This window comes from Zingiber officinale, chromosome 6B (assembly GCF_018446385.1).
Source record: "Zingiber officinale cultivar Zhangliang chromosome 6B, Zo_v1.1, whole genome shotgun sequence".
NCBI lineage: Eukaryota > Viridiplantae > Streptophyta > Magnoliopsida > Zingiberales > Zingiberaceae > Zingiber > Zingiber officinale.
This window is the reverse complement of record NC_055996.1, coordinates 121964726-121991910: the sequence shown is the minus strand read 5'-3', so window position 1 is coordinate 121991910 and position 27185 is coordinate 121964726. Positions and strand designations below refer to the sequence as shown.

General features: G+C 36.7%; 1 protein-coding gene across 2 annotated transcripts; it reads left to right on the top strand.

The window, feature by feature from the left end:
- Nucleotides 1-1144: 1144 nt before the first annotated feature.
- LOC121989302 (WD repeat-containing protein WDS homolog) lies at nucleotides 1145-19592 on the top strand. Of its 2 annotated transcripts, XR_006114218.1 has the most exons (6): nucleotides 1145-1224; nucleotides 1412-2201; nucleotides 6320-6421; nucleotides 7270-7908; nucleotides 15904-17879; nucleotides 19153-19283. XR_006114218.1 is itself a non-coding variant. In XM_042543256.1 (5 exons), exons 2-5 carry the CDS (start codon nucleotides 1509-1511, stop codon nucleotides 19336-19338), a joined length of 1620 nt encoding a protein of 539 aa, XP_042399190.1. In that variant the 5' UTR covers nucleotides 1146-1224; nucleotides 1412-1508; the 3' UTR covers nucleotides 19339-19592. The 2 variants fall into 2 exon arrangements, 1 of the variants encoding a protein (XP_042399190.1); XM_042543256.1 differs by lacking the exon at nucleotides 15904-17879 and having other exon boundaries at nucleotides 1146-1224; nucleotides 19153-19592.
- The last annotated feature ends 7593 nt before the right edge of the window (nucleotides 19593-27185 follow it).

Below are 27185 nucleotides of genomic sequence, written 5' to 3'. Positions count from 1 at the left end.
GACCCGACTTCAACTCCGGCCTTCTCCTTGAGAAGGCTTCCTCCCCAGTTTATCGTCCCTCGAATGCACTGTGTGTATCATCATCGCTCCATTGGTAGATTTTTTCGCGGCTCCTCGTCCCTCAGATGCATGGTCCGTTGACTTCATTCCCGTACTATCCTTTTCACACGCTGCGTTTTTCGCTTGACTTCTCGTGTTTTTAAATTCTTGCACACTTAGACATAAGACATCAGACACACACATGACCTAACTTAACTCGGTTAATCATATCAAATTATTTGGGGTACTTACAATTATAACATTATTAAATTATCATAAGGAATGAAAGACTTTTAAAAATGATACACCCTGCCTAACAGAGTCATAAGATGATATTTCCTAGAACAGATTAGTATAGCTTCTACATAAAAGGTATGCCTAAAAGTGCTATTATACTAGTTTCAAACAAAACTACCACAGCAACACAGGATGGAAATCTTAGATACAGTGGGATGCATGAACTTCAAGGGTGAGGTTGAATTGGCTCAGGAAGATGGACAAGAAAGGGTGTAAGGTAATTATTACATCTAGAAGATAGTTGAGCTCATTTACATATAAAAATGATATATGTTCACATGGGAGATGATGAGAAAAAAAATATCTATCGCCATTCAACTCTTTAACCGAATAACTGAATTTTAAAAAATTTTTTAAGTTAATTAAATATCTATCCGTAAGTTATTTTTTAAAATTTAGAATTTAGAATTTAGATTATAATATTTATGTTAAAGGAAGTGAAAAATAAAAGAAATAAAATATTCACGGATAGAGTATATCATCCTTCTAAATTAAAAATCTCATACCCGACAAATTTAAATAATACTAATTTAATATTATTTTATTAAACACAATTGCAAAGGGCATTAAATATTACGACGATGACTAATGAAAACTTTTTATGAAACCGAATTGAATGTCTCAAATTCGATGTTACTTCAACATTTTGCTAACGCCATTTAGAGTAATTACCTCTTGTGAAATTCAATTCGGCTAAACAAGGTGCGGACGATTCCAACCAATCCAATCAGCTTATCAAGTTGTTAATTGGCGGCTCGCAGGCAGGCAACTTTCTATTTCTCTCGGAAAGGAATGTCCAAATCTGTTCGACCCCTGCCTTATCCATCCGCCTCCTGCCACTGACGTCATCCGCTCTCCCAACTGACGGCCGCGATCCGCCGGCGACAGGTACTTCCCGATCTCTTATTTCCAGACTCACCCACTAGGCCAACACTCCATGCCGCCTTCAAGGAGCAATGACGGCAATGGGTTGTCGGGTAAAAACAATAAACGAGTTGCAAAATTATCGTTGAATTATTCGACCACTTACAATCTCTAGACTCTACCTGTGTGCTGTTCCTTTCTTTCTCGCCAGGAGTCCCCGCTGGATTTCGTTAGTTTTGGTAGCAGTAGTTTTAGGGGTTCTTCCCAAACCCTAATTCCCACACGAAGCTGGCGAATTCGCCGGAGAAATGGACGATGACCGGAATGCGAATCCCACTCTCCCTTCCGAATCCAATCCCGTCAAGGCCCCGCTTCTTTCGGTTCTCGGCGACGCCAGCTTGATCGACAGGACCGAATTTATCAGGGTCATCGGGCAATCCCTCTACTCCCTCGGCTACCACAGGGCAGCCGCGATGCTGGAATCTGAGTCTGGTATCTCGCTCGAGCCCCATGAGTACACCGAGTTGCTATTCAGTGTGTTGGCGGGGCGGTGGGACGACTGCATTGCCACCATTGAGTCCATTCGCGATTTGGAGAGCAGCGCCAGAAATACAGCAGCGTTTCTTGTGTGGAAAGAACATTTTTTGGAGCTGCTGGGGTTGAATGATGGGTTTTTGATGGCTAGGGACGTGCTATGGCAGCGAATCGCCCGGCTGGATATGGACCGACAGAGAGTTCACGAGCTCGCCAGGGAGCTCATTTCGTCGGAGGGAATTATTGAGGGAAAGGATAGAATCCGCAGGAGATTGGCGTTGCTTCTTGATTTGTTTGAGGTGCTGCCCTCTTGGGTGCGAGTGCCAAGCGGTCGGTTGGAACACCTTGTGGAAATGACAGTTCTCAGGCAGATCGCGTCGTGCATTTACCACAACTCACCCGGCGAAGTCACACTCTATGAAGATCACGAATGCAGCCAAGAACAGATCCCTTCCAAGTGCAGCCAGGTATTACTTCTCCACTTTTTTTTTTAATATTCTTTTTGTTACTTTTGTTACTTTTGTTTTTCTTTTCGTTAGAAGTAAACTAAAGACGACGAAAGCTGGGTTTGCCTTCAACCTGCAGGATCGTGTTCAGATGCGTTTTTCGTGGCCTATACATCTTGTATCTCAACTCATTGACCATCCTTTTTTTTATTATTTATTAAAAAATTATAATCAATAAAACTTCTGTTTATTAATCTATTTCAATTCTACAATTCACTTAGAACCTACTTCTGCATGGACTCAAAATTGGCTGCATGAAATAAAAATCTTATTTACACTTTAATTTATTCTATCTGGTTGAAATATAGTACTGGCTGGATCTAATATTTTCTTCTTTAAAGTATTTGCTCCTTTTCCCTAAATTGGGAATTCTATGATTCCAATAGACATGAAACTTCTTTGATTGGTTGTAAATTGGGATCCTTTTAAAGCGTTTGGACGTTTTTTGGCCCCAAACTAGTAGTTCTAGAAGGTCAAATGACATCGCACTTGCATAAACAAGAAATTTGTTTGATCTGCTGTGAATGGGTAAGTAATCTGGTTAATTGTTTTTATAAAAGGAATATATGTCATTGTACGGAACATGTTATTGTCCGGGATTACAGTATTCATCTTCATCAAGTTAATGTGGAAAATCTCTGATACGTGTTTTTACTAAAGCTACAACTAATTCCATTTGGTATCCATGCCAAATTCTCAATACTGTGTTTTTACTAAAGCTACAACTAACCAACGTTGATTATAAAATCCATAGTTTGTCCGAATTAAATGTCTTTGGTTGACCAAGACAAATCACATTATAAGAATGATAATATATTTTTTAAAATCAGAGCATATTTCGTATGGAATTATTATAGGAAGTGTGACTGATATGCTTCTGCAGGAATATTAAACATCATATATTCTATATTTGTTGCCATTGTAAAATCTTTATTTATGGAACTAATATGAAGTTGTATAGACTACATAGCATATATACAGTTGTAAGCGGACACAGAGTAGATGCTCACATATCCTTTCAATTTCCATTTAAATACCTATACTAGCACTTTACTAAATAAAAACAAACTTAATATATCAAAGAAGTATACACTGTGAACATGCTAAAGTATCTAGTTTATATTCTATTTATTGTACATTTGACATGTCAACACAATGACAGGGTTTTTTGGATTAAGTTGTGACAAATTTAAGAAAATGATTAATTGATAATTTACAAAAAGAGGGTCACATGAAATTTAGTTGCATGGCCAATCCCAAGTTCGGATAAAGGAAGAGGGTTGCGTTAGGTTGCCAGCTAGCATTAAACTATGACAAATGTTCAATGAATGCCTAGAGGAGCTAATAAACTATGAATTTAAGAACAACAGATTTAACTAAACTAATAAAACACAACTTCATTTGTACAAAGAGCATATAAAGGATCCCGATTACCATGAAGAAGAAATGATGATTATGATAGTGGAGTCATTTGTTTCCTGAAAAAAAGTACTATAAACTTTGGCTGATATGATGTGTCTTTTGTTGTTATCTGATTCCTTATTTATTATTTCTTGGTTACTTGTGATTTTAAACTTGTTTTGATTAATTCATACACTGTTAGATATATGCATGTTCATAATATTTAATGTTAATATATGTCTTTTTTATTTTAATATTTTTTTTACCACCTAGGTGCTTGCCTACAGCCTAGGCAGTAGGTTTAATTCATACATTGATTGCACTGCCTAAAAATTGTCTTTTAAAACGTACTACATTTTTTCCCCTTATAAGTAGATACCATACACTTATTTTGATTTTATGGATCATTATGATTTTAAAAAAGTGTGCACAATGTATACGGGGTCTCTACAAAGTATATTTAAGTTACGTGAACATATGCTTTCAATACTCAAATATTAAGTTATTTTAAAATAACCAAAATATATGCGATAAAGTATTAATCAACATATGCAACTCATACTTTCACATTAACAATATTTGTTAATCATACAATTCTAAAAAGACTAAATATCACAACCAATATTAGCTCAAAATGTAGACTATATGATATATATGATCTATATACATATAAATAATAAAATTTATCATCTGCAAAACAATTGAATAAGTTAACACTTGCAATTTGTAAGCTATTAAATAGGTAGCTTTGGATTTTGAGTCAATATGATCTAGCCTTATTTGGTTCAAATGAACTAATTTAGACTTTTTTCCCCTATTGCTTATGTGATTATCGTGTTTCCCTTCCAATTCTGCATATGCATTTGCTTTTTAAATCATTTAATTCGTCAAGTAGAGATGAGAGACAAACCCCTTTAAGGAGTGCACATGAATTTTCCTGAAGTGTTTCGGTTGGAGTTGAAATTGCCTCTGATGAATTGTCTATATTTATTCAATTTTTAATTATTTAGATGATAGTTGTTTGAGTACAATGGATTGAACCATACTTTTTTTTATCAGAGATTCCATATAAATACCACATTTATGCTATTCAATGTTTTGACCACCAATTAGTTGGATAAGATTTTCAAAATTTTAACATAGTTATTCAAAGTTACGTCATCATCATCATCATGATTAAGTTGTGTTTATCGGAATTGATGGGGGTTGGCTACATAAATCTGATCGTATCCCCACATTGTACTCTTACCTTATTGCAAAAGAGCTATCATCATCTCCGATTGATGTTTAGTTTTCAAATTGTTTTCTCTATGTTTCTCAACATGCTGTTTTTCATATTGTGATACAAACCAAATAATTTAGCAGTATTGCCTTTTTTTTGTATGGGGTCTTTTTTTTTGTTGTCCAAAATTCATGTTAAAGGGAAACCTTGACTATTTACAAATTGTTTCCAAGAAAATTATGTTTTGTAATGTTAACTTTGCTAGAAAGAGTCGAATAACTTTTTATTGTATTTTTTAAAAGTTATATAGAAGTCATTGTTTGAAAGGTGGGACAGCTAAAAAAACTGAAAAGAAAAAGGAGATGAGAGAACTGGTTGACATTTGATGAATTGTTACAAAGAAAAGTTCACATGTTTCTGTTAGGATGGTTTTTTTAGGCTAGCCCATTATATTGCTGATTAATGATGCTGGTAGTCGGGTTATTGAGTATTACAAAGAAGCTTTGATCAGTATGTTTATTTCACATTCCTTAGATAAATTTAATGGATTCCGTATATCCACCCTTTTAATGCAACTAATTTACTATTATTAGATGATTTGCTCATTTGCAATATAATCTCGGAACATGCTTCTTCTGTCAGTGAATAAATTATCTGACACATCTGCAAACATGAGGGACTTAACTAATAATCTATTCTAGATTTATTTTTTCTGTGAATGCTTCTGACTGAATATACTTTAATTCATTTCAAGCATAGTCTAAGAACATGTTCTAGAGAAATGTGAGATAGATTGTTTTGGCAGTAGATGAGCAATCATACTTCTACATGGTAATAGAGGAGTATTTTGTAGTTTGAGTTTGTATTGTTATTAACTTCCATAGCTCCAACTTAAACTAATCCTCCAGTTGTCCAATTATGAGGGAACTCCATTATGCCTTGTAGATTTGGTCCCATCAGTGTGGCCCTATTGATGAGATGCCTACTCAAATTAAATGAATTGATAATAATGAAATTTATCTTTACATTTTGCTTTGTGTACTCATGTAAGATTTATTGCATATACAATGCTCCTTTTTCTGCATAGATGTAGACCACTGGAAGTACTGTCATGGAATCTTAGTGCTTCTGATTTGTGTGTAGAATTCTCTCTATGGGTCGTCCTGAAAAGCAGCTTAGGATTGGTAGGATACACATGTTGAACCATAAGTTCTGGAGATGTAAGAAGATGGTACATGAGGACTTGATGTACAAACTAATACCTTCCATTACTCTTATAAAACTAAGAAATCAAAACAGCGAAGTGTTATTTATGCTCATCTGATAGTTTCTTTCTTTCCTTGGAATATTTTATCTATGAGCACCATGCATTCTGCCATTGTTGTACCAGATCAATATCTAGCTGATAAATTTGCATTTAGTCTGTTATATAATTACATTCTCATCTTTTGTGCAGATACTATATGATCACAAAAATGAAGTTTGGTTTGTTCAGTTCTCAAATAACGGGGATTACCTGGCTTCATCTTCAAGTGATTGCACTGCCATCATATGGACGGTAGGATTTTGCAATTACTGCAAAGCATGTTCCATAGCGTTCATTGATTACAACACATTGTATGTGTTTTTGTTAAGTTCTCTCGTTCTTTACTTGTATTTGGCATGAGACAATTTTTGTAGAATTTTCAATTCATAACTTCTGTTATCCATGTTTTGGGGAGCTGGAACTGAAAGTGATCCTGAATAGCAGACTCAATGTAAATTTACACTTTTGGTAACATTTTCTTTGCCATTGCTTTGATAGCCTTTAGCTGACAAAGCAGAATTACAAATGTCCTTAAGATTCTTGACATTTAAATGTCAGTGGTATTCTTTATCTTTATCAGAGTTTATGCTTAAAAGACAATGAGTCATTTCGTTCCACCACATTCTTTACATTGTCTAATTGCAGGACTCCCCTTTTTCCTTTTTGTCATTTAGGAAATCAGCACGTGTAGATAGTTGACTCTAACTGGCAAGAAATATCTTAGGTGTTATCCTTTCTTTACATCTTTCTCTTACATCTACAAAATGATTGCTGTGGAAAATGGTAAAAGTGTGCCCCTGATAACATTTTCCATTTTTTGTAAATTTTGATATTGGTTTAAATTAAACTAAATGTTTATAAACTTGTCATTTTTTCTAGATTTCACTAAAAACCTTCAAGATGTTAATCATATGTTCATTTTTTGCAGACATGATTAACTTTAATTGCCTTAAAGTTAATGATCATCTTAAATTGAGGTGTTTTATAAATAGAATTATCGTTATAAGGATTTTAGCAATCAGTAGAGTTATTTGCAAATAGGAGTGAGACAGGTGACCAAGAGGAACCTTTTCATCTTATTAATTTTCATCTAATTATAGGTGAACATGGACTACAGTTTGTCTTTAAGGCGCATTCTGGAGGGTCACATGAAAGCTATATCTTATTTAACATGGAGCCCAGATGATAAAATGCTTCTTACTTGTGGTAATGCAGAAGTCCTTAAGTTATGGGATGTATGTAATGGCTCATGTAAATTCACAATTACTGGTGGAGTAAATCGAATTATCAGCTCATGTGCATGGTTTCCAGACTCTCAGAAGATAGTCTGTGGCAGCTGGGATCCTGATAACCGAATCTTTACATGTGATCTAGAGGGAAATATACTGGATGTTTGGGAAGGAGAGAGGATGCCTAAAGTTACTGATCTTTCTGTGACACCTGATGGACAATGTATAATCAGTATATGCTCAAGTAAAGAAATTCTTGTACGTGATTTCCATAGAGGAAGTGAATGGGTCATACATGAGGAGCATTCTATTACTTCACTCTCACTTTCAAGGGATGGCCAATTTATAATTGTCAACTTGAAAAATGAAGAGATCCACTTGTGGAATCTTAATGTGACCTCAAGTTCGCCACATAAGTTTAGGGGTCACAAAGAAGGACAGTATGTAATTCGTTCATGTTTTGGTGGGTCAGATTCTTTATTTATTGCCAGTGGTAGTGAGGATTCTCAGGTGAGGTTTCTTTAATTGTAATGTTTTTTTTTTATTGAAAATGCATGCATCATTCATTCTTGTTCATTAAGATATATTTTTCTCATGTATTCTGTTACCATATTTTTCTTTAATCCCTTTAAATTTTGTAATGAAGGGTGTCTAGTATTAAGAATATTGCATGTACTAAAGATTTAACGTATCTGCACATAGATTTGAGATTATGTAAAGAAGATTAAGTGCACAGTTTGTGTAGGCAATAATTATAGTCTACTATAATCTAGCTGTTTAAGGAGGTTAGCAAAATTATTAAATTCTTAACCCGTTTACTCTTCGTCAATGGGAGTTAGCTATCCTCCTCAGTCCTTGAATCTAGTTAATAGAAGTGTGGTGCTGCTTTTACCATGTATTTTTACTTCCTTCTGTGCATTACTTTAATCTAATTATCATATTAACATTTTGTCTTACCATTTATCGGAGCCTCAGTTACTTCATTCTTAACCCTATCTTTTAAAATCTAAGAGCAACTTCTGATCCTGTTTAAATCCGACGAGATGAAGCGCTGGTGTTCTAGCGGAAGCCATTGTCCTAGAAAACCACAGCATCGGAGGTTCTTCTTCACCGGATCTACTTCGCCGGACTTCATCCTCTTCGAATCTACTTCATCAGAGGTTTCATTCTTCAGATCCACAGCATTGGGATCTTCTTCATCAGCCTTCCTAATCACCTCTCGGAGTTTCGCCGGAGATCCACTGCACTGGAGCTTCTTTAGATCCTCGGGACTCATCTTCTTCACCATCTTCATCCACCAGAACACTAACGCTTCATCTTGTCGGATTTAAACAGGATCAACTTCTATGTGGAATCAGTTCTAATCATGGATTAAAATCTCGAGCCAATTTGCTCGATATGGGTGAAACATCTCATCGTGTCCACGGATCGGCACCAGCACAATGCCAGCACACTACGACACATTCAGACGCATCGTGAGCCCGACGACATGTCTGAATGCATCACGCGAGCCCTGCGACGCTTTCGGATGCGTCGCCTGGTCCCGACAACGCGTTCGGACACGTCGCTCGGGCTCGATGACGTGTCTAGATGAGTTGTCCCGATGACTCGCCCGAACGAGTTTTGCAAGCTGCATGTACCCGCGGTCATCATGGAATAATAGGAAAGCAGAGGTTTTAACTTAGACTTCAATAATAAACTTAGGTTAATAATTTTAATCAACTCCTAGCTATGATTGGGATAATTTAAATATACTTAATGAAAATATAATAAAATTTTGCCATTATATATATATATATATATATATAGTTAATATATTTTATATTTAAAAAATATCGAAATTATGTCGGCACGATACGGTACTGTAACCGTATCGTTTCGGTCCTAGTCCGAGACCGAAACCAGTATGGTTCGAGATTTTAAACAATAGTTCTAATGCAGATGCTTCCTAGGAATTTATTACCATTGAGGATTAAAGTTAAAGAGTAGGAGGTTTTTGTCACAATTAACTTTGGTGGTAGCTGTTATAGCTATATCATTTTGATTTTTCTTCCATATGAAAGGGATATAGTTGCATTGTATTTAATAGAATGATGAACCATTACACTCACAAGTTTGCAAGACTTATGATCCCCTAATGACATAACACCCCATCTGAAACTAAACCTATATGCAATAATGTCCTTATACATTATAACTATTAATTCTAAATACTTCTCAAGTTGGAACATAGAAATTAACCCATGTTTAGCTTGTTTCACAAGCTCAAAAGGGCCCTGCAAATAGTTTGATAAAATTGTTAAAATAGGTAACAATGATGATCAAAATGCAATGTTGGTGGGTTGCTAGAGAGCTTTGACGATACCATACTCTTGGCATGCTATTGGTGAGAATCTTTGTAGAAATAATCTTCTTAACCCCCTCTCAAATTGTAGATATGACCAAGGTCTAAAATCTCGACCTGTGCCGAAGTTTCGGTCCACTGGAATGATATGGTTTCGGTATCGTATCGTACCGTGCCGATACAGTTTCGGTATTTTTTTTATTTAAATCTGAAATAATATTTTAATAATAATAATTCAACTATCTCAATTTAGAATGATCAGAGGTGCACAAGATTATAAATGTTTTATTAAGAATCATAAACTTGATACACATTTATCAAAATTTCTTAAATAAAGGGTATATAATATTTCCTAGGCAGATAGACATTTTAAGATAAAAATATATGTTTTATATGTTCAGAAAGTAAGAATTCTAAAAGTAAAAAAAATTAAATATCTTAATATTCATAGATCTAAATTTTAAATTGATTCTAAGATAAAAAAATATTATCTATAATAAATATATAAATTAATTAAAAAATGCTACTTTATGTATAATAATTATATAGATTAATTAATTATTTAAATTAATTATTATTTTAAATAATATATATTTAAAATGATAAAAAATATCAGAATATTAATTAAATAGTAAAATAGAAAAAAATATCGGAATATTAATATGATTTATTAATTTTTTTTAAAAAATATTTTTTAATTTTTTAAAATTTTTTTAGATTTTTAAATAAAATTTAAATTAGTAAAATTAATTATCTTTTTTTAATTTTAAACATATTTATATTTCATTAGGATAATTTAATTAGGCTTTATAAAAGCCTCTTCGAGATATCACATTTAAGTTAGAAAATGTTTTAATTAATTAAATCGAAATATTTAATTTTTAACAGTAATATCTTCGGATATCAAGATCTTCACATGTGCTGGCGGCGCTGGAGAGTCACGGCACGCCTCCGACGCCGCTGGAGGTGCCTCGTGACTCCTCCGACTCCTCGGACGGCGCTGGATTAGCCCTGCAATTCCTTCGGCGTCATTGGAGAAGCCCAACCCTGTGATTCCTTTGGTGCCTTGGAGAAGCCCTACACTCCTCCGATGTCGTTGGAGGAGCCCTATGACTCCTCCGACGTCGTTGGAGGAGCCTTGCGACTCCTCCGGCGACGCTGTAGGAGTCCTGCTACTCCTTTGGCAGTGCCGGTTGTGATGGAATCGTGATATGCCTTTTGTCGCGTGATTCCTCTTGTCGCGTGCACGATTTGCCGGAGGCGTCCTGCGACTCCTCTGGCGCCACTGGAGCGGTTCTGCGACTCCTCCGGCGACTTTGTAGGAGCCCTGCGACTCCTTTGACGCTATCGGAGGCGTCTCGTGACTCCTCCGGCGGCGCTGGAGGAGTCCTGTGACTCCTTCTGTAGTGCCGGTCGCGATGGAATCGTGACACGCCTTTTGTCGCACGATTCCTCATGTCGCGTGCATGCGATGACGCGACGAAATCATAGCTAGTCTGGTGCCGGTTTCGGTGCGAAGACGGAATAGTAAGTTTCGACTGTTCCGCCTGGCACAGAACGAAATTTTGAACGATTCATATGACATGATATTGATAATTAATTAAGAAGAAACAGATTAGCATTCCAATAGCTGCCTGTGAATTGGATAAAATGTCAAGGTAGATAAGCATGTCAATGTGTGCTTGAGCATAGTAGGGGTTGAGTTGTGCTAATTACGACCTAGGTCAGTTTTCCCTAGTTCCAACATGATTTTGTGCATGGTCGGTTCATGCTGGTTCTTGGTTATGCAACTCAATAAAAAAACAAGATTAGGAAATAAAAAGTATTTAAATATTTATAGAGGCGAGGCTAGATACATCTTGACCATTTTAAATGAAAATATTACATATAACATAATTAAAAAATTTGGAAAGGGGAGTGTTTGAGAACTGCACTTGAACTTTTGGCTTCCTATGAGCTGCTCACATTTCACTTAATTTTATTTCTTACATATTTACCTAATTTATTAGACGTAATGAGTTGTTAAGATAAGAGGTGATGAATTATTTGGAACTGAGAATTTTAAGTATTTAGGATCATTTTTATAAAAGGAAGATTAAGATATATCTTATATAGAATACAAGCAGGATGATTGAAATGGAGGAGAGTGTCAGGTGTTCTATATGATTGTAAAGTTTTTTTTAAAATTTAAAGGGAAATTCTACAAAACGACGGTTAAATCTGCTATATTATATGAAACTAAATGTTGGGCTATGACTCGAGCACATGAGCAAAATATAAGAGTTGCAGAGATGAGTATGTTAAGGTGGATGTATGGATATACGAGGATGGACAAGATAAAAAATGAGAACATTAGAAAAAAAGTGGAATTACATCTATTGAGAGAAAACTCCGAGAGACACGTTTAAGTAGATATGTACTTAGACAACCAATAAATTCTCTAATTAGAAGATGTGAGACTAGGACAAATATGCACATCAAACGAGGAAGAGGAAGATAAAAAAGACTTGGTTAGCAATAATAAAACAAGATAAAATTTATTTAAATATATATGATGATATAGTTCGGGATAAAGCCGAATTTTATATAAGGATCTATATAACCAACCCTACCTAGTAGGATAAGGCTTGGTTGTTGTTGTACATATTCACATAATTTAATCATTACATGGTTCTGCGTCTCAGCTCGTCACAAGTGTTGTAGAATGTTTTCACTTATCCTATAAACGCTCTCCAACATCTAGCCAATGGTGAAGATATATGCACAGATTAATACACTACTAGTTTAGTCTACTCTTCTAGACCAGTACCTAATTTCATATCTTGAATCATGATTCCAACACTATCAAAGCAAAATCAATTAGTTGATCTTGTCCCATAGTAATGGGGATGATAAAAACATATTTCCTCCGAGGCTATGGTGTGATGGTAAGAGGTGGGATGAGCTCTCTAGGCAACAAGAGTTCAAATCTCATCCAAAGCCCATTGCACTAGGAGAGTTTAAAAAACTTATGACATTGGGCCATCCGTCGGGATCTATCTGCGCTTCCTGATTTACCCTGGTAGTTGGGGGAAAATTTTCGTGGGGCCAGACCGGTATTAGTCGGATCGTAAGAGCTGGATTCTTGGATTAGTTGAATCGTAAGAGCTAAATACATATTGAATTGCCCTTTCTGTCATTCTAAAATATTACAACCATCATAAGTACTTTCATCAATAAGTATTTATGAAGATAGCTAAATATCAATCTTTTAACATCATAATTAGTTAATCAATTTCTATTGTGTTATTGCTATTTTAATCCAACTCGATCTATATTTGTTATGTATGTTAATAAGTGAATATGAAGCTTTTCTAGATCCTCCAGTTAGTGGACTTCTATTGCACTTCTTATGAAACAACATATTCATTTCGCTCCATAATTTTATTTTGTAATATTTTTTTAACATTGAAAATCTTGCATACAGTTTGAGTAGTGCTAGAGACAACCTTGTCAGAACCCTAACAGAGGAATAAGATTACTCCGTGATGAAGGAGGCTACAACCTATTAATTTTATTGTTGGTCTTGAAATTGCACCAAACAATATAAATCACACAAATTAGTTCTTCAATATATATATATATATATATATATATATATTTAAATTTTATTTTTGTAGTTATAGTTATTTCAAATAATTCGATATTGGTTTTATTCACTAAATAAAGCACTATGATATAAATTATCTTATAATAAATTAGAAGTAAATGAATAAATAGGAAGAAGTTTTATTAGTAGCAGAATAAAATTATTCTAAAAGATTGTAGACTTTATGACAAAATTTCAATATATTTCATTAATAACATTTGTAGGAAGCCTAATATTCAGAAGATTTTTTCATTCTTTCATATAATAAAGAGTTGTACTTTGAAAAAAAATCTTCCATACTGATTCAGGTACATAACAATATGTTCCAGTGAATGAGATCTTGCATTAGTTGTTGACAAAACCCTATCCATTAGTATTGCATAGAAGAAATCAAGTTTAGAAAGTTAGAAACTAATACAATTAGACCAACTCTATCCATTAGTGTTACAAAAAGAAATCAAGTGTAGAAAGTGAGAAATTAATACAAGCAGACCAACTCCTCATAAATAGAATGGGGCTTAATTGTAGATAGACAAATGTTCGAGATATCAATGTGAAATGATATAAATATCAAGGTAAAGGGAACATGCTTGTGTAAGAACCCTAATAATTTCCCAATTGAAGGTAGTATTAGAGTCGACGCTTATACCCTTCATCCTCTCACAACCAGGAGCAAGAGTATTTGCTCCTTTAGTCTTGTGTAGTCCATGGGACTCATTCCCAATATACTTGCGAGTGTAAAATAGTGTCACTACCAAGGTTTAAAATCTTGTGGCATTAAGGAGTTTTTGTCTTTGATTAGAATAGTGTGGTTTTGGTGCTATACCAATTGACACTCAATATATTGACACGTTTCTAAGATACCAATACATTCAAATAAGCTTTTATCCTATAAACCCTGTTGATATGATTTATTTGTTAGCGCATGATCATAGGTTTTGATGTGTGGGCAAAAAGTTTAAGTTAGGATTGCTTTTGGTTTTGATGTGTGAATTTGAGTCTTGTAGGAGTTGAAGAAATATACATGGAGATGACTTAGCATGGCTAAGGTCAATGGTTATCTTATGACTCGAGGTACTTAGAGATCGATGAAGAATGGTGTGGAGTATTCGAGGGACTGCAGGATAAGGAGCATAAGAGAAGAGTTGAGGGAAATGGACTTTGCAGGCAAAGGTGTGAAGGATGGCATGGGGAGGAGTTAAGGGCTTGAGTGCACCTAAAAGACATGTGGTATGACAAAAAATGACTTCAAGGCAGGTATACCTCTTGGTGAGTTGAGTATTGAGAGGAAATGTACCTAAGCGAGAGTAGATCTCAACATAAGCCTTAGAAGTGATCAGAAAGTGTGTGGAACACCAATTGAATGATGGATGAATTGTGGGCTCAGGGACTGTCAAACAGAAGGGATTCTGTTCTATTTATTTGGTCCAGTCTACTTATGAAATCTCAAACCACAAATGAGGAGTTTTGGGGTATGAACCAACTTGGGGTTTGATCTAGTTGTTAGAAGATAGATATCTGTCAATTGGTAAGGCTGAGTTGATTGGTCAATCAACTTGAGCCAATCAACCAATGAACATAATGTTTTTGTTCGTGGTTGAGTTGAGTGAGAGTTGAGAGTCGACTGTTCAAGGAATCAGAATCAGGATTCTAATGGCAAATATCAGCCAGCTGCTGCTACAAGAGCTACTGCAGTAACTATTATTAAGAATAAAGCAATAGAGGGAGGGAGAGAGGGTTCTTCGTAATAACTATTATTAAGGAATAATTTGTTTTATCAAGTTGTGTATCTGAATTTTCTCTAGGGCTTGATAAAATCAGGGGATAGATTCAGGATCGAATCAATACTTAATTGACAATGTAAGTAGGATTTGAACATTGAACCTTTTGTCATTTGGATTTAATTTGATCATTACTTATTGAAAAAGCTTGAGCTGTTAGTAAGAAACCACCTTATCATTTTATACTGGTTATAGTAATTTTTAGTGTGATCTTTATTGTTTTTTCCCCTCTTTACTAGCTCAATACTGTCTTGTCATATTTGACTGGATAATTTGAAGCTAATAAGGAATATTGATGTGGGACGAGAGAGCAAACTTGCAAAGCCTATAATTTACGACTCGGGATGAACCATAGGACGGTCTACTAGCCAAATCGAAGCTCGTTTTGGCTCCGAACATTTTTATCCTTGTTTTGTTATTATTTTTTGGGTCTAGGATTTAGGGGTATTTTTGTCTTTCGTATGGTTAGAGTTTGAATTTATTTAAACATCTGTTTAGTTGTTTTTGAGTAGTTTTTATTGAATAAGTATATTTCCGCCGTCTCCTTTGGGAACGACGAGTTAGCTTTTCTGTTTTCTAGTATTCTTCTTTTGAATTAATAGATTCTCGAAAATTACTCCCGGTATTCGTGCGTTAATCAACGGATATAATAACTTTCGCAACATTAGTTAGTAGCAAAGCAAGGTTGATCTTGTGGAATCATGTCACTGAGAAGACAACATGTCAACAACGCTTTTGATCATGATATGCAGCAATGGTTATAAGAGATGGTTGATAGACGGGTTGACCTGGTTATGGGGAGGATGACAGTGATGTTGGGAACCTTGAATAGAGGAAGCCTTGTTCAATGCAATAACAATCACCGAACAAACTCAGAGGAGGAAGAAAACATTTTTGATGAGGAGGCTCCGTGTAGGCATCATAGAGCATCTGATAAATTTGCTCGCGACTTGGAACTCCGACTGCAAGATAAGTTCGTCCCCATGTCCGCCTCCAAAATGAGGTGATAGGACTACGAGGAGGATCCTACTCTGCGGGATCCGCCCGGAGCACGACAAGGTCTGGACGGAATCCAACCTTGACAAACGACCCCTTTGTCAGCGACAATGAAGCTCCGATGATTATCTTCGTTGACGTCTTGGGATCATTGAATTCATCTTGTCGTGATCGCTCTGCTACTTCATCGCTGACATCCTTGGACTCTATATTTGATGGTCTCGCAGATTCCACAACAAAGACAACGTTGGCTGTTCCCGTGTATGATAAGTCGATATATGATGACAATATATCTGATGGGGCTTCGGGCCTGAAGCACTCGTCATTGGCGATTTATGAGGATATTTTTTTTTTTGCCATTTTGTCAGGATCTGGTCATGTTTCGACACCTTCATTTGTGGATCTTCTTCAAAAACTTTCAGAAACAAATGCCAGAGTCCAAGGGCAGGAGTGATGGGAGATCTTTGGAGGAGGAACAAAATATCTCATAGTTTGATGAGTTGATTTCAGGATTCGATAGGAAAACTACAGCCACAGACGATGACCTTGCCTGGAGGGGGCTGCTAAGGAAGCAGTCGTCAAGGCTTATAGCAAGGAAGAGATAATTGCAGGAGATTTATTAAACATGATCAACAACCCCTCAGGCTCTGAGCTGCATATGACCCAAAGGTTAATGGAAGGGGGAAAACAGTTGTTAGTGGAGCAGGTTGGCCCTATCATCCTATCAGAAGAGACCACAAGAGAGATTGTTCTAACATGGGCTAGAGCAACAAAGAAGACACTCACTGCATTTACTCTTAAAGCATTCTCGTCAGCATTGTTAGCCAATCCTGGGATGAATGCTGCAGACCGCGAATATGTGTTATTGGGATGGAATCTGAGAGGAGATCACATCATGCAGGTCAAGAATGTCATGGATGCTCACCAGGAGCTTCTGAACACAGTGTTGGTATCACAGCGTGCGTGACTTCAAAAGCACAGCAATAGGACTCCTCAATGGTTTTCAAGATGCTATTAACAAGATTGTTATCTCTGCTGACAAAATGATCCAACAGAGACCTCCACCAACTACCACTATCGTTCGACCCCCTGCCAGGATTCAACAACAGGTATTGAATATTTATGATGACAAAGGCAAAGCTCCTGCTGTTGTGAATTCAACTGGAGGTGTGGTAGCCAAAGATTTGGACACACTCCTCAAGTTGCTAAAAAGGACAAGGGGTGATTTTGAACAGTTTAATGACTTGCAGAGTGCTATTGGTAGACGTGGCCCTAAAACAGACACGCATGAAAGAAATACTATAAGAGTTCTTACTAATGCATCCTTGTACACTCCTTTGTCTGATCTTGAAGTTCCTTGGTTAGACGTCAGCTCTAGTTATGATGGATTTGGAATGGAACCAGTAACTTCCATTGCATTAATTGGTATTTTTCCCGAAGAGTTACTAGATAAATTGCCTCCCTTACGTAATATCCAACATCATATTGATTTGGAGCCGGGAGTGACATTGACGAACAGATCGCATTACAGAATGAGCACGTGTGAGCACGAGGAATTGTTGATATAATTGATTCTTTTCCATGGTGATTCTTCTGATGATGATGTAGCCAACAATTCGAGGGCGAATTTTCTCTTCTCGAGAAGAATGATGTGGGATGATAAAGCAAACTTGCAGAACCCATAATTTATGACTTGGGATGAACCACGGGATAGTTTACCAGCCAAATCGAAGTTCGTTCCGGATCCGAACATTTTTATCCTTTTGTTATTATTTGTATTATATTTTGGGTCTAGGGTTTAGGGGTATTTTCGTCTATTGCAGGGTTTAGGGTTTGAGTTTATTTAAACATTTGTTTAATTGTTTTTGAATAGTTTTTGTTGATTAAGAATATTTCTACCGTCTCCTTTGGGAATGACGAGTTTGCTTTCCTATATCCTTTTGGCGAATCAACTGGTTTTGGAAAATTGCTTCCAGTATTCATGCGTGAATCAACAGATTCAATAGCTTATGCTACATCAAATATGCTACTAATTGCATGATTGATACTATTGGATTTCATAATATGTTGTCAACTGATGCTTTGTGAAGCATTTTTAAGGCTAAAAAGTGGGAATGTTTCCATTAGAAGAAAGTCAACCTGTTTGTTGATGAAAAGTTCAGAAGAAAAAACTATGCAGTTTAATGCTCAAGAGATAGAAATATCATCTACTAAACCAAAATATAGTAAAACTATGTGGAGTGGTACTAGTGTAACCTTGTCTATATGATGGAGCATATTTTGTTGCCACCAAGGCACAACGCCAGAGATCCATAAATATACTTAGCTGTATTAGGGCATTCTCAAGATGCAGTCTTCCTGTTTGGAGAATATACAGATTTGTAGGATTGTGTTGTGAGAGTAGATGAGTAGATCTTGGAAGATTATCTTTTACAAAATTAATGTCTTCTCTGGCAGTAAAACTGCCACTTTTTTACTCCATTTCTACCATTGGTGGAATGTGCTTCAATCTCGTTCATCCCTGTTGTAAAATTATTTGTTAGGTTTATATATGTTCCCACAACATGGAACAGACATGGTTCCATTGAAAAAACTTAGGTATTGTTTTTAAATATCCAAAAAATCTCTTCTAATAATTGTCCAATCTACCCAAAGATGATTCATTTTTCAGTTAGTTATTGGGCTTCATTATTGTGGTAGAATGACTGATTTTCCTGTCCAGATGGAAAATATGATGCAAGTGGCCAGCCATCCTATAATTGTTTGATTTGCAGTTTTTAAGAAAGTGGAAATGCAACTTGGAAATTTTCTTTGAATATTTCTTCAGGTCAAAATTGAAGGGGAAGAAAACTACTAGTGTAAATGCTCAGATATAATTCGAACTAATGCAACTTTTGAAGTTTTGATTAAGAACACGTTAATTTGTAGGATTTATTCGTTTTACTGTCAAGTGCAAACAGGTACATGTTTTCCTTTTTTTTTTGACCTTTGATTATTGTATGCAGATCTATATTTGGCAGAGGCACAAAGAAATGCCAATAAAAATCCTAAGTGGCCATTCGATGACAGTAAATTGCGTGAGCTGGAACCCCACCAGACCTAATTTGCTAGCATCAGCAAGCGATGACCGAACAGTTCGCATATGGTTAGCTAACCAAAACAACAAAGGTCTCTCATACCGAGTGACCTAGAATTTTTGTTTGTTATTTTTCTAGAATCTGTATATTCTTGTAAATGATAAGGGTAAGTTTGAGTCTTCATTTTGACATTGCTGTGGCCTGCCTTTACAATAATCGGAGTTTCCATCAAAGAAATGTTCGTTTGTATAATGTAATCATTGTCGTCTGCCTGCGTACATCTTTTCTTGTCACAGGGGGAACACCATCTTAGTCCTGTTATTGTTTGGACTTGGTTCATAATTGGCTTTAGGAATTGTTATTGTTTGTACTTATGATTTGAAGATTGCTGAAATCATATGGTCCACCGCACGGTTTTGACCATTGTGAAACGGTTTAAGTCTTTGGACCTTTTTTAGTCTTATAACCACTTGCTTTGGGTTTTATGTTAAAACCTTTCAGACATTTATAAAAGCATGCCTTCTTTATATTTTTTTTTTTGGGTAAACTTTCAATTTTTGGGTCAACAACATGCATTCTTTATTAGGCAAAAGGCTATTATGTTCGCCCTAGTGTTTCAGTGAATCTGCCTTAGGATCATCACAAGTGAGATAAATTATGGTGATTGAGAGATAAGATAGATGGGAGGGTGAGTTATGCTAGGGTGTAGAGAATTATGTTCCGCTAGCTTAAAGATTTGATCCTTGTTCATTGGGTAAATCTATCATTCACTTATCATCTCAACTAAGCTTCGTGGGGGCGACATTTATTTTTTATTATTTGGCAGGTGATGTAGATTATACTTGATTTTAAGCATTGTTTAACTTATATCTTCTTGTATTTTATGAGGATGATTTGTATTTGCACATTTTATTTCTATATGATTTCGTTACATTTACTCTTTTAGTTTGGAGAACTGCTCTTTACTTTTTTCATTGACATGACGCATTTTGGAGAAAAACAAAGCATATTGGATGTTGGAGCAAGTTTGGAGAGACTTTAGCAAAGCCAAGATCTTGCCTTAATTTACCAGGGTTACGCTTTACTTCACGAGGGCCATGCTTAATTCACTAGGGTCATGCCTTACTTCACCAGGGTTATGCCTTACTTTACTATAGTTATGCTTACTTTACCAGTGTCGTGCCTCATTGCGCCAGGGGCAAAATGTACTAGGGTATGACCATGTCTTTTGACACGGACATGCTTCTCACTCTGAAGGCTCCATGGCAGGATCGTGCTTCTCAGACACGGCCATGTCAATTTTGAAGCGACTATAATATCTTTCATGGTAGGGTTGTGCCTCCTAGGCACGACCCCAATTTTGGAGAAGGACCGTGAAGGCAACTTAGGCATGACCGTATCTTTTGACATGACCGTATCTTTGAAAAGGGGGGGGGAAATGAAGTTGACCACAAATTGTTTCACGACATGGCTATGTCTTTTGACACGGTTGTGCCTCGTGTTAGGAAGAATCACACACCGATTGTGTCTCGTGACATGATTGTATTCCTCAGATGAAACCGGGGCCAAAACGGTGTTAAAACAGAGTCAAAAGTCTTCCATACGACCAAGTCGTGCTAAAAAACACGGCCATGTGAAATTCAAGCCATGCCCGGAATGTTTTATGGCACGGCCATATCGAATTCTGGATAGCATTGCAGACTAAAAGTAAAACAACCATAACTTTCTACTTGGTTAGAGCCATGGGTCGAGCCACCTATCAAAGTTAGATAATTTTAAGATCTACAACTTTAGTTTAGAGGATAAACTGAGAACTAGATCTAAATGTTGAAAAATTTGTCTTGGTGGAACCCTATAAAGGGGGCAGATTTGGAAAGTTTGGGAGAAGGTATAAAAGAGTCAAGCAAACTCTTGCTTGAATCATCTTGGACCGGGGGCTCCATCCCCTTCTTGGGGAGAGGGTTTCCCCTCTTGAGGAAACCCTAGAGCAACCATTTTTATCATTGTTGACAATCCTTACACCTTCGAAACAAGGATTTCATTCAAGAAGACCGACAACACATTAATAAACATTCTCTTCTCTCTATCTTGTGTATTGAGTTGTAGATTGCTATTTTCTTTATCTCTTGGTTGTAATTCTTTTGCTATGGATTAGATCCTCCGAATTATAGGATGCAGGAAGTAATTGTGATGTGATATTGATGTGTGAACTATGTATTTGATTATATCCTTATTTTATGATATCTTTATGACTTAGTCTATTGTATTGTGCCTTGTTTGTGTTTGATTAAATGTGTGTGCGGTGAATGCATTTGGATGTAAAGGATTAGTCAGCATGTAGAGAAAGTGCTTTGGATTGTATGACTGGGTCCCTTAGTGACAGAGGATATCCCTTTAATCAAATTTTCTAGAGTCACCACCTTAAAATGAGAACTAATTCTCTACATGGTATTAGTTAATTTAGTTTAATGAGTTTTTCCCCCAATTTAATGTTAGAAAGTGACTTGTATAATCTAGACTGTATGATTAGGAGCCCTCATTTGATAGGGGTATCACTTTAACTGAACTTTCTATGTTACCTCTTTACTTAATATCATTGAAATTCAATGGAATAAATGCTTCAGTGTAACCTTCATGGGTCTGTACTGTTAATTTGGTAAGAATTTCTACAAGAGTATAAGCATGGCAGTAAGGAAATGAATAATATATAGGGACATTAACTAACATCATAATGAAACCGAAATCCTAGAATCATCCTCCAATTCCAACTTCTCCCTTTGACCACTTGTCTTTCCTTTTCCTTCTTTGCTCTAAGCTCTCTCTCAAACCTTCTCTTCTTACTCTCTCAACTCTCTCTCTCTCTCTCTCTCTCTCAATCTCTAAATCTATTACTCTCAATCTTTTGCATAACCTTCGATTGTCTGGATACCTTGCTTTGTAAAATTGACTATTACTTAACCGTGCACTTGTGATTTTGATAATAGCAGGGTGATGGAACGATGGACATGGTGGTGTAATCAATGTCCAAGTTTTGATATTAATTTGATCAATATGTTTGATGGGAGTCCGGTCAAAATTTGTCAAGTAATTTGGTTATTAAGTTAGTGTAAAGTCTAAACAGTAGATGCTTGACAATTGGTGCGAAGTTCAAAAGTCAAGGATGACCATTTCCTTGACAATTGATGAGAAGTTTAAGTAGGTCAAGGATGATCAAATGCTTGACAGTTGGTGAGAAGTTCAAGCATGTTAAGGGGGACATCAGGCATGAGGAAAAGTCTAGACAGGTCAAAGGTGATTGGATGTCTGGAAAGGGAAAAGTCCTAGTAGGTTGATAGAATTAGAGGTTAGGTAAGAGGAAAGTCCAAGCAGGTCAAGATTGATCGGATGCTTGACAAACAAAAATTTGAACAGGTTAAAGAGTTAAAGGGGAAGGGGACTGGATGCTTAACAAAGGAAAGTTCTAGCACTCAGACATGATTGATTGAATTTGAGCTTTTGAGCAACCAAAATAAGTGTTTTGGTTGACCGAATTATTCGGTCGATCGAACTAGCTGGTTTGGTCGACTTAACACAAGATTATCATTATCTATTTGGTCCAAGTTAGTCAAAGTTGACTAGATGTCTGACAAAGACTAGGCAGAACAAGGGTAATCAGATGTCTATAAAATATTATCAATAATTTCACAAACATGCAAAATGTAGACTTAGATCACAAGTCTAATGTAACGACCACCCTTCTTACTACTACTATTCTCTAAGGATGACCGTTACTTAACTACTAACTCTACTTAACCGGTAGGATTAAAAATCACATGGAAACCCTTACCGAAAAATTTCGGCAAAGTCTCCCCTGTACCGGTGACCATATCCGTAAATACATACAGAGTATACTCAGCCACAGGCGGCTGGAACATGAAATTTCACAACCACGCAGTATAATAGCACAATAAAAATATGAAACTACTCTAGCAATGGCCAACAACCATATCACTCCAACAATAGGAGGTATCAAACTACAATGCGGAAATAAACTCAATTTCAATATAACTTTAAAAGAGAACTAAAAGAAAAGTCTTGACAATTTTGCCAGCTAATTCTGGATCTCTCCATAGTCCTGGCATCACACACACTGTCACAGCATCTCCTTGTCGCCTTCTTCCTTATACTTTAGTTTTTTTTTCCTTTATCTGCAGTAGGAGGAAAAATAGTATCTATAAGCTAAAAGCTTAGTGAGCGCTATCCTACTCACAAAAACTCGATATGCATGTATATAAATAAAAACATGCTAAAACTGAATGCTAACATGTAAAGCTACTCATGCTCATAAATAGCAAAGAAACTAACTGAAAAGCTAACATGTAAAGCTAATCATGCTCATAAATAGCAAAGAAATCTAACTAACTGAAATACTAAACATGTATAGCTAATCATGCTCATAAATAGCAAAGAAATCATGCTAACTGAAATACTAAACATGTATAGCTAATCATGCTCATAAATAGCAAAGAAATCATGCTAACTGAAATACTAATCATAGAACTATCATGTGTATCAATAAGAAACTGAATTGATACCTAAGCTAAACTAATTAATGCTAAACTGAGTCTAACTTGTATTCACATAACTAATTTGTGAAGTTTTGAAAATTATTTACATAATAGATTAAAATAATAATCATGCTGCTGATGGGCCCGGCAACTGTACTTGCTGTGCGCGCATCCCTAACTAAACCCGGGATTGCAAGTTCCGAGTCTAGTAGGGTTTACTAGGTTATCTAAACCTAGGGACGACTGTGGAAGCCCAACCCAATGGATATCTAATCCAGTGATGAAAATAAAATACTGATTTCATAGCTAATTTTCTTACCTTGCTTTAACTAGGTTATCTGAACCTAGAACTAGGTTATCTGAACCTAGAGGCGACTGTGGGAGCCCACCCATTGGACCGTAGTCCCATATAAGCTAGACTAACTGATTTACTAATTTTGATGCTTCTAGATTGCATTCAACTGTGCTAATAAAAATGCCTAAGTCGCATTTTTCTAAGCTAGTTATTTAATCGAACACCTAGTGTGCTTTAACTCCCCTCTCTATTAGGGAGATTACCTTTAGGCACCCGACAGCATCTAAACCTCCAACTGAAGGAGAAAAGACGTGTCCGGCCCATCCAAAGGTACTCACTAAATCCCTAAACCTGCGAGGAGGGTTAAATACACCCTACGTGTCGAAAAACTACGCATATAACTAAACTGATGCACAGAAAATCAAACGATAGCTATTATACTGCAGGTGAGGGGTTTCTTACTGCATTAACTGAGCTATTAAAATGTCTACTGTAGCATTATATTGAGCTAAGCATTTTATCAAGCACTTGGTGTGCACTAGAACACACCCTACGTACTGAAAATCTGTATACAAGCTTAACATAAATCCGCATGCAAAGCTTAACAAAATTCTGCATATTATGCTAATAAAAAATTCTGTACTATAAGCTTAATAAAAATCTATTCTAAAACTGAAATTCTGCATGCAATACTTAACAAAAATCTGCATATTAAGCCTATCAAAATCTGCATACTTTACTTATCTAAAATCTGCGTGCTATAAAAATAGGACTACTCATGTTATTCCAATAGCAAATAGGAAACTAAAACAACTTAAGCATGCTATGATAGTAAAACAAATTCAACTACTAGACATGCAATAGAATCTAGAAAATAAAGGAATCGTTGCTGCATGGAATTAACAGAATATCATGCTTACTAACTCAACACAAAAAGGATCTAAACTGCTATGAATTGGTGGCTGTTCTTGCCCATGAATATGCACAACAGAACTTAACAGTAAGCTTCAAAAGGAATCATTCTCAGCCCCAAATGGCTGTTCATGCCTGCTGCAGATACCAAAGGGATACCAACGTACTGTTAATAGGATGAATTGCTATCAACTGATCAGCAAGAAGGCAAACAAAATTTCCTTAATGAAACTAAAACACATGTTAATCAAACATGCTACAGCGAAGAACTAAAATACCCAAGAACTAATACTCTAGAACAATAAAGAATGTGAAGTACAGTGCTTCTCGTTATAGAACAAAAATACCAGAACATATCCTCTGGAAGCATAGGCATGTATGCTTCTAACTACCAGATCTACACAACCCTTTTTAACCTCACGGCAGAACCCAAAAACAACAAGAGAAAACTCTAAACCAAATCCACAAGGAGGATTGTTCATGCTCGGCAAGGAAATGAAGAAGGCAAAATCACGGAACTACTCCTACTGCAGGTGAGAAGCAACTCACCGCGTGTTCTTGGATTCAAACCGAGGAAAAGGGGTTCTAGGGTTCGGAGACGGTGAAGATCTCGGCGGCTTCTTGGTGTTTCCGAGCTCCCCTCGTCGAGGTGGTCATGCACGGGTGGAGACCGGCCGGAAAAACCCTTCGCCGGCACCGGAGATCGAGCCCTACCGCATGTTTCTTCGTTTCCGCCGCGAGAGAAAAACGCCGTCGCGAGAGGAGGAGAGGAGAAGATTTTCTCACGGGGAAAACCTAAGTTCTCTTCTTATAACTTTAATATTCTGTTAACTAACTATTGCTTAAATACAACTTGATTCGGGTTTTATTAACAAACCCGCGGCTGGTCTGTTGGTGGGCTGCGTTCTGCTTAAAGCCCAACACGAGGGATCGAATCCCAGCTGCAACCATTTTATTTCCTATCATTTTACTGTTCCTAACTATTACTTAAATATATATCGCTCCATATATAATTAACAAAATGAGAGAGCTCAGCTGGTTGGGCCGGATTCTGCTTGGGCCGAGGAGCTGGGTTCGAACCCCAGCTTCTACAAACTTAATTTTTTTTTCTTTATTTTAGTTTATTTTTAAAACTTATTCTCCTTGGTAAAAATACCAAATGAACTCCAAAAATTGCATAAAAATACTCTAAAAATTTCTAAAAATCTCTAGAATATTTCTATGACATTTCTAAATATTTTTAAGGGCTTTTAGAACTTGAAATAGGGAAAATTGGGTTGTTACAATTCTCCCTCCCTTATAAAAAGTTCGTCCTCGAACTTAGACATGAAATACATTGTGTATTGCTGACATGTCTTGTGGTAAACCCAGCTTGTAAGCTACTTTCCCAATCCTTTCTGTTGATCAGGTAAGGTCCTACATAGCGAGGACTTAACTTGCTCTTTTTCTCTTGGGTTCTCCGATGTACTCAAACTGTGCTTCTGCTTCAGGTTGGAATACGGCTTTCTGTTTACGGCACTCTATGGAGGCACCGTATCTGATCAGAAAGTTCATTCCAAATATGACATCGTAGTCAGTCATGTCTAGCACTATCAGATCACAAAAGAGTTCTCTGTCTGCTATCATGACTGGCACTGTTCTGAGCCAGTGCGTGGATGCCATAATTTCTCCCGAAGGTAGGGTCGTCAGAAACTGACTACTGAGTACCTCTGGAGGTATTGCTAACTTATCGGCGAACGCCCTGGCTATATAAGAATGAGTTGCCCCAGTATCGAATAAGACAGTTGTACTTTGCTGTAAAATACTAATCTGAACTGTAACAACTGTCGAGGCATTCGCTACATCTTCTCTGGTCAGTGAGTAGATCCTCGCGTTGGTCGTAGCTGAGGGGGGCTTCTAGTCTGCCCTGGCTGACATGTGGACCATCTAAAGCTGCCTGCATCTGATGGAGCTGTGCTGGCTGACCTGCATACTGAATCTGCTGTGGCTGAGGGAGACCGGTCTTTTTCGGGCACTGCTTGGCCATGTGCCCTTCTTGTCCACATTCAAAGCATCCTCGTGTGCCCTTGCGACAAACCCCTGGGTGGAATTTCCCACAAGTGGCACACTTGGGGCTGGTCCTCCCTTTGGGTAACTCTCTGGTTTGCGCTTGTTGCTGGAGTTCCCTTTCCAGTTAGAGCTGTGGCCTTGAGATTTCTGAGTATCTG

Bases quoted from the DNA above. Each gene is read 5' to 3' on its own strand.
- LOC121989302 (XM_042543256.1), top strand. From the start codon at position 1,509: ATGGACGATGACCGGAATGCGAATCCCACTCTCCCTTCCGAATCCAAT. The intron at 2,202-6,319 runs GTATTACTTCTC...TCTTTTGTGCAG, and splicing joins TCCCTTCCAAGTGCAGCCAG to ATACTATATGATCACAAAAA. The intron at 7,909-19,152 runs GTGAGGTTTCTT...TATTGTATGCAG, and splicing joins GTGGTAGTGAGGATTCTCAG to ATCTATATTTGGCAGAGGCA.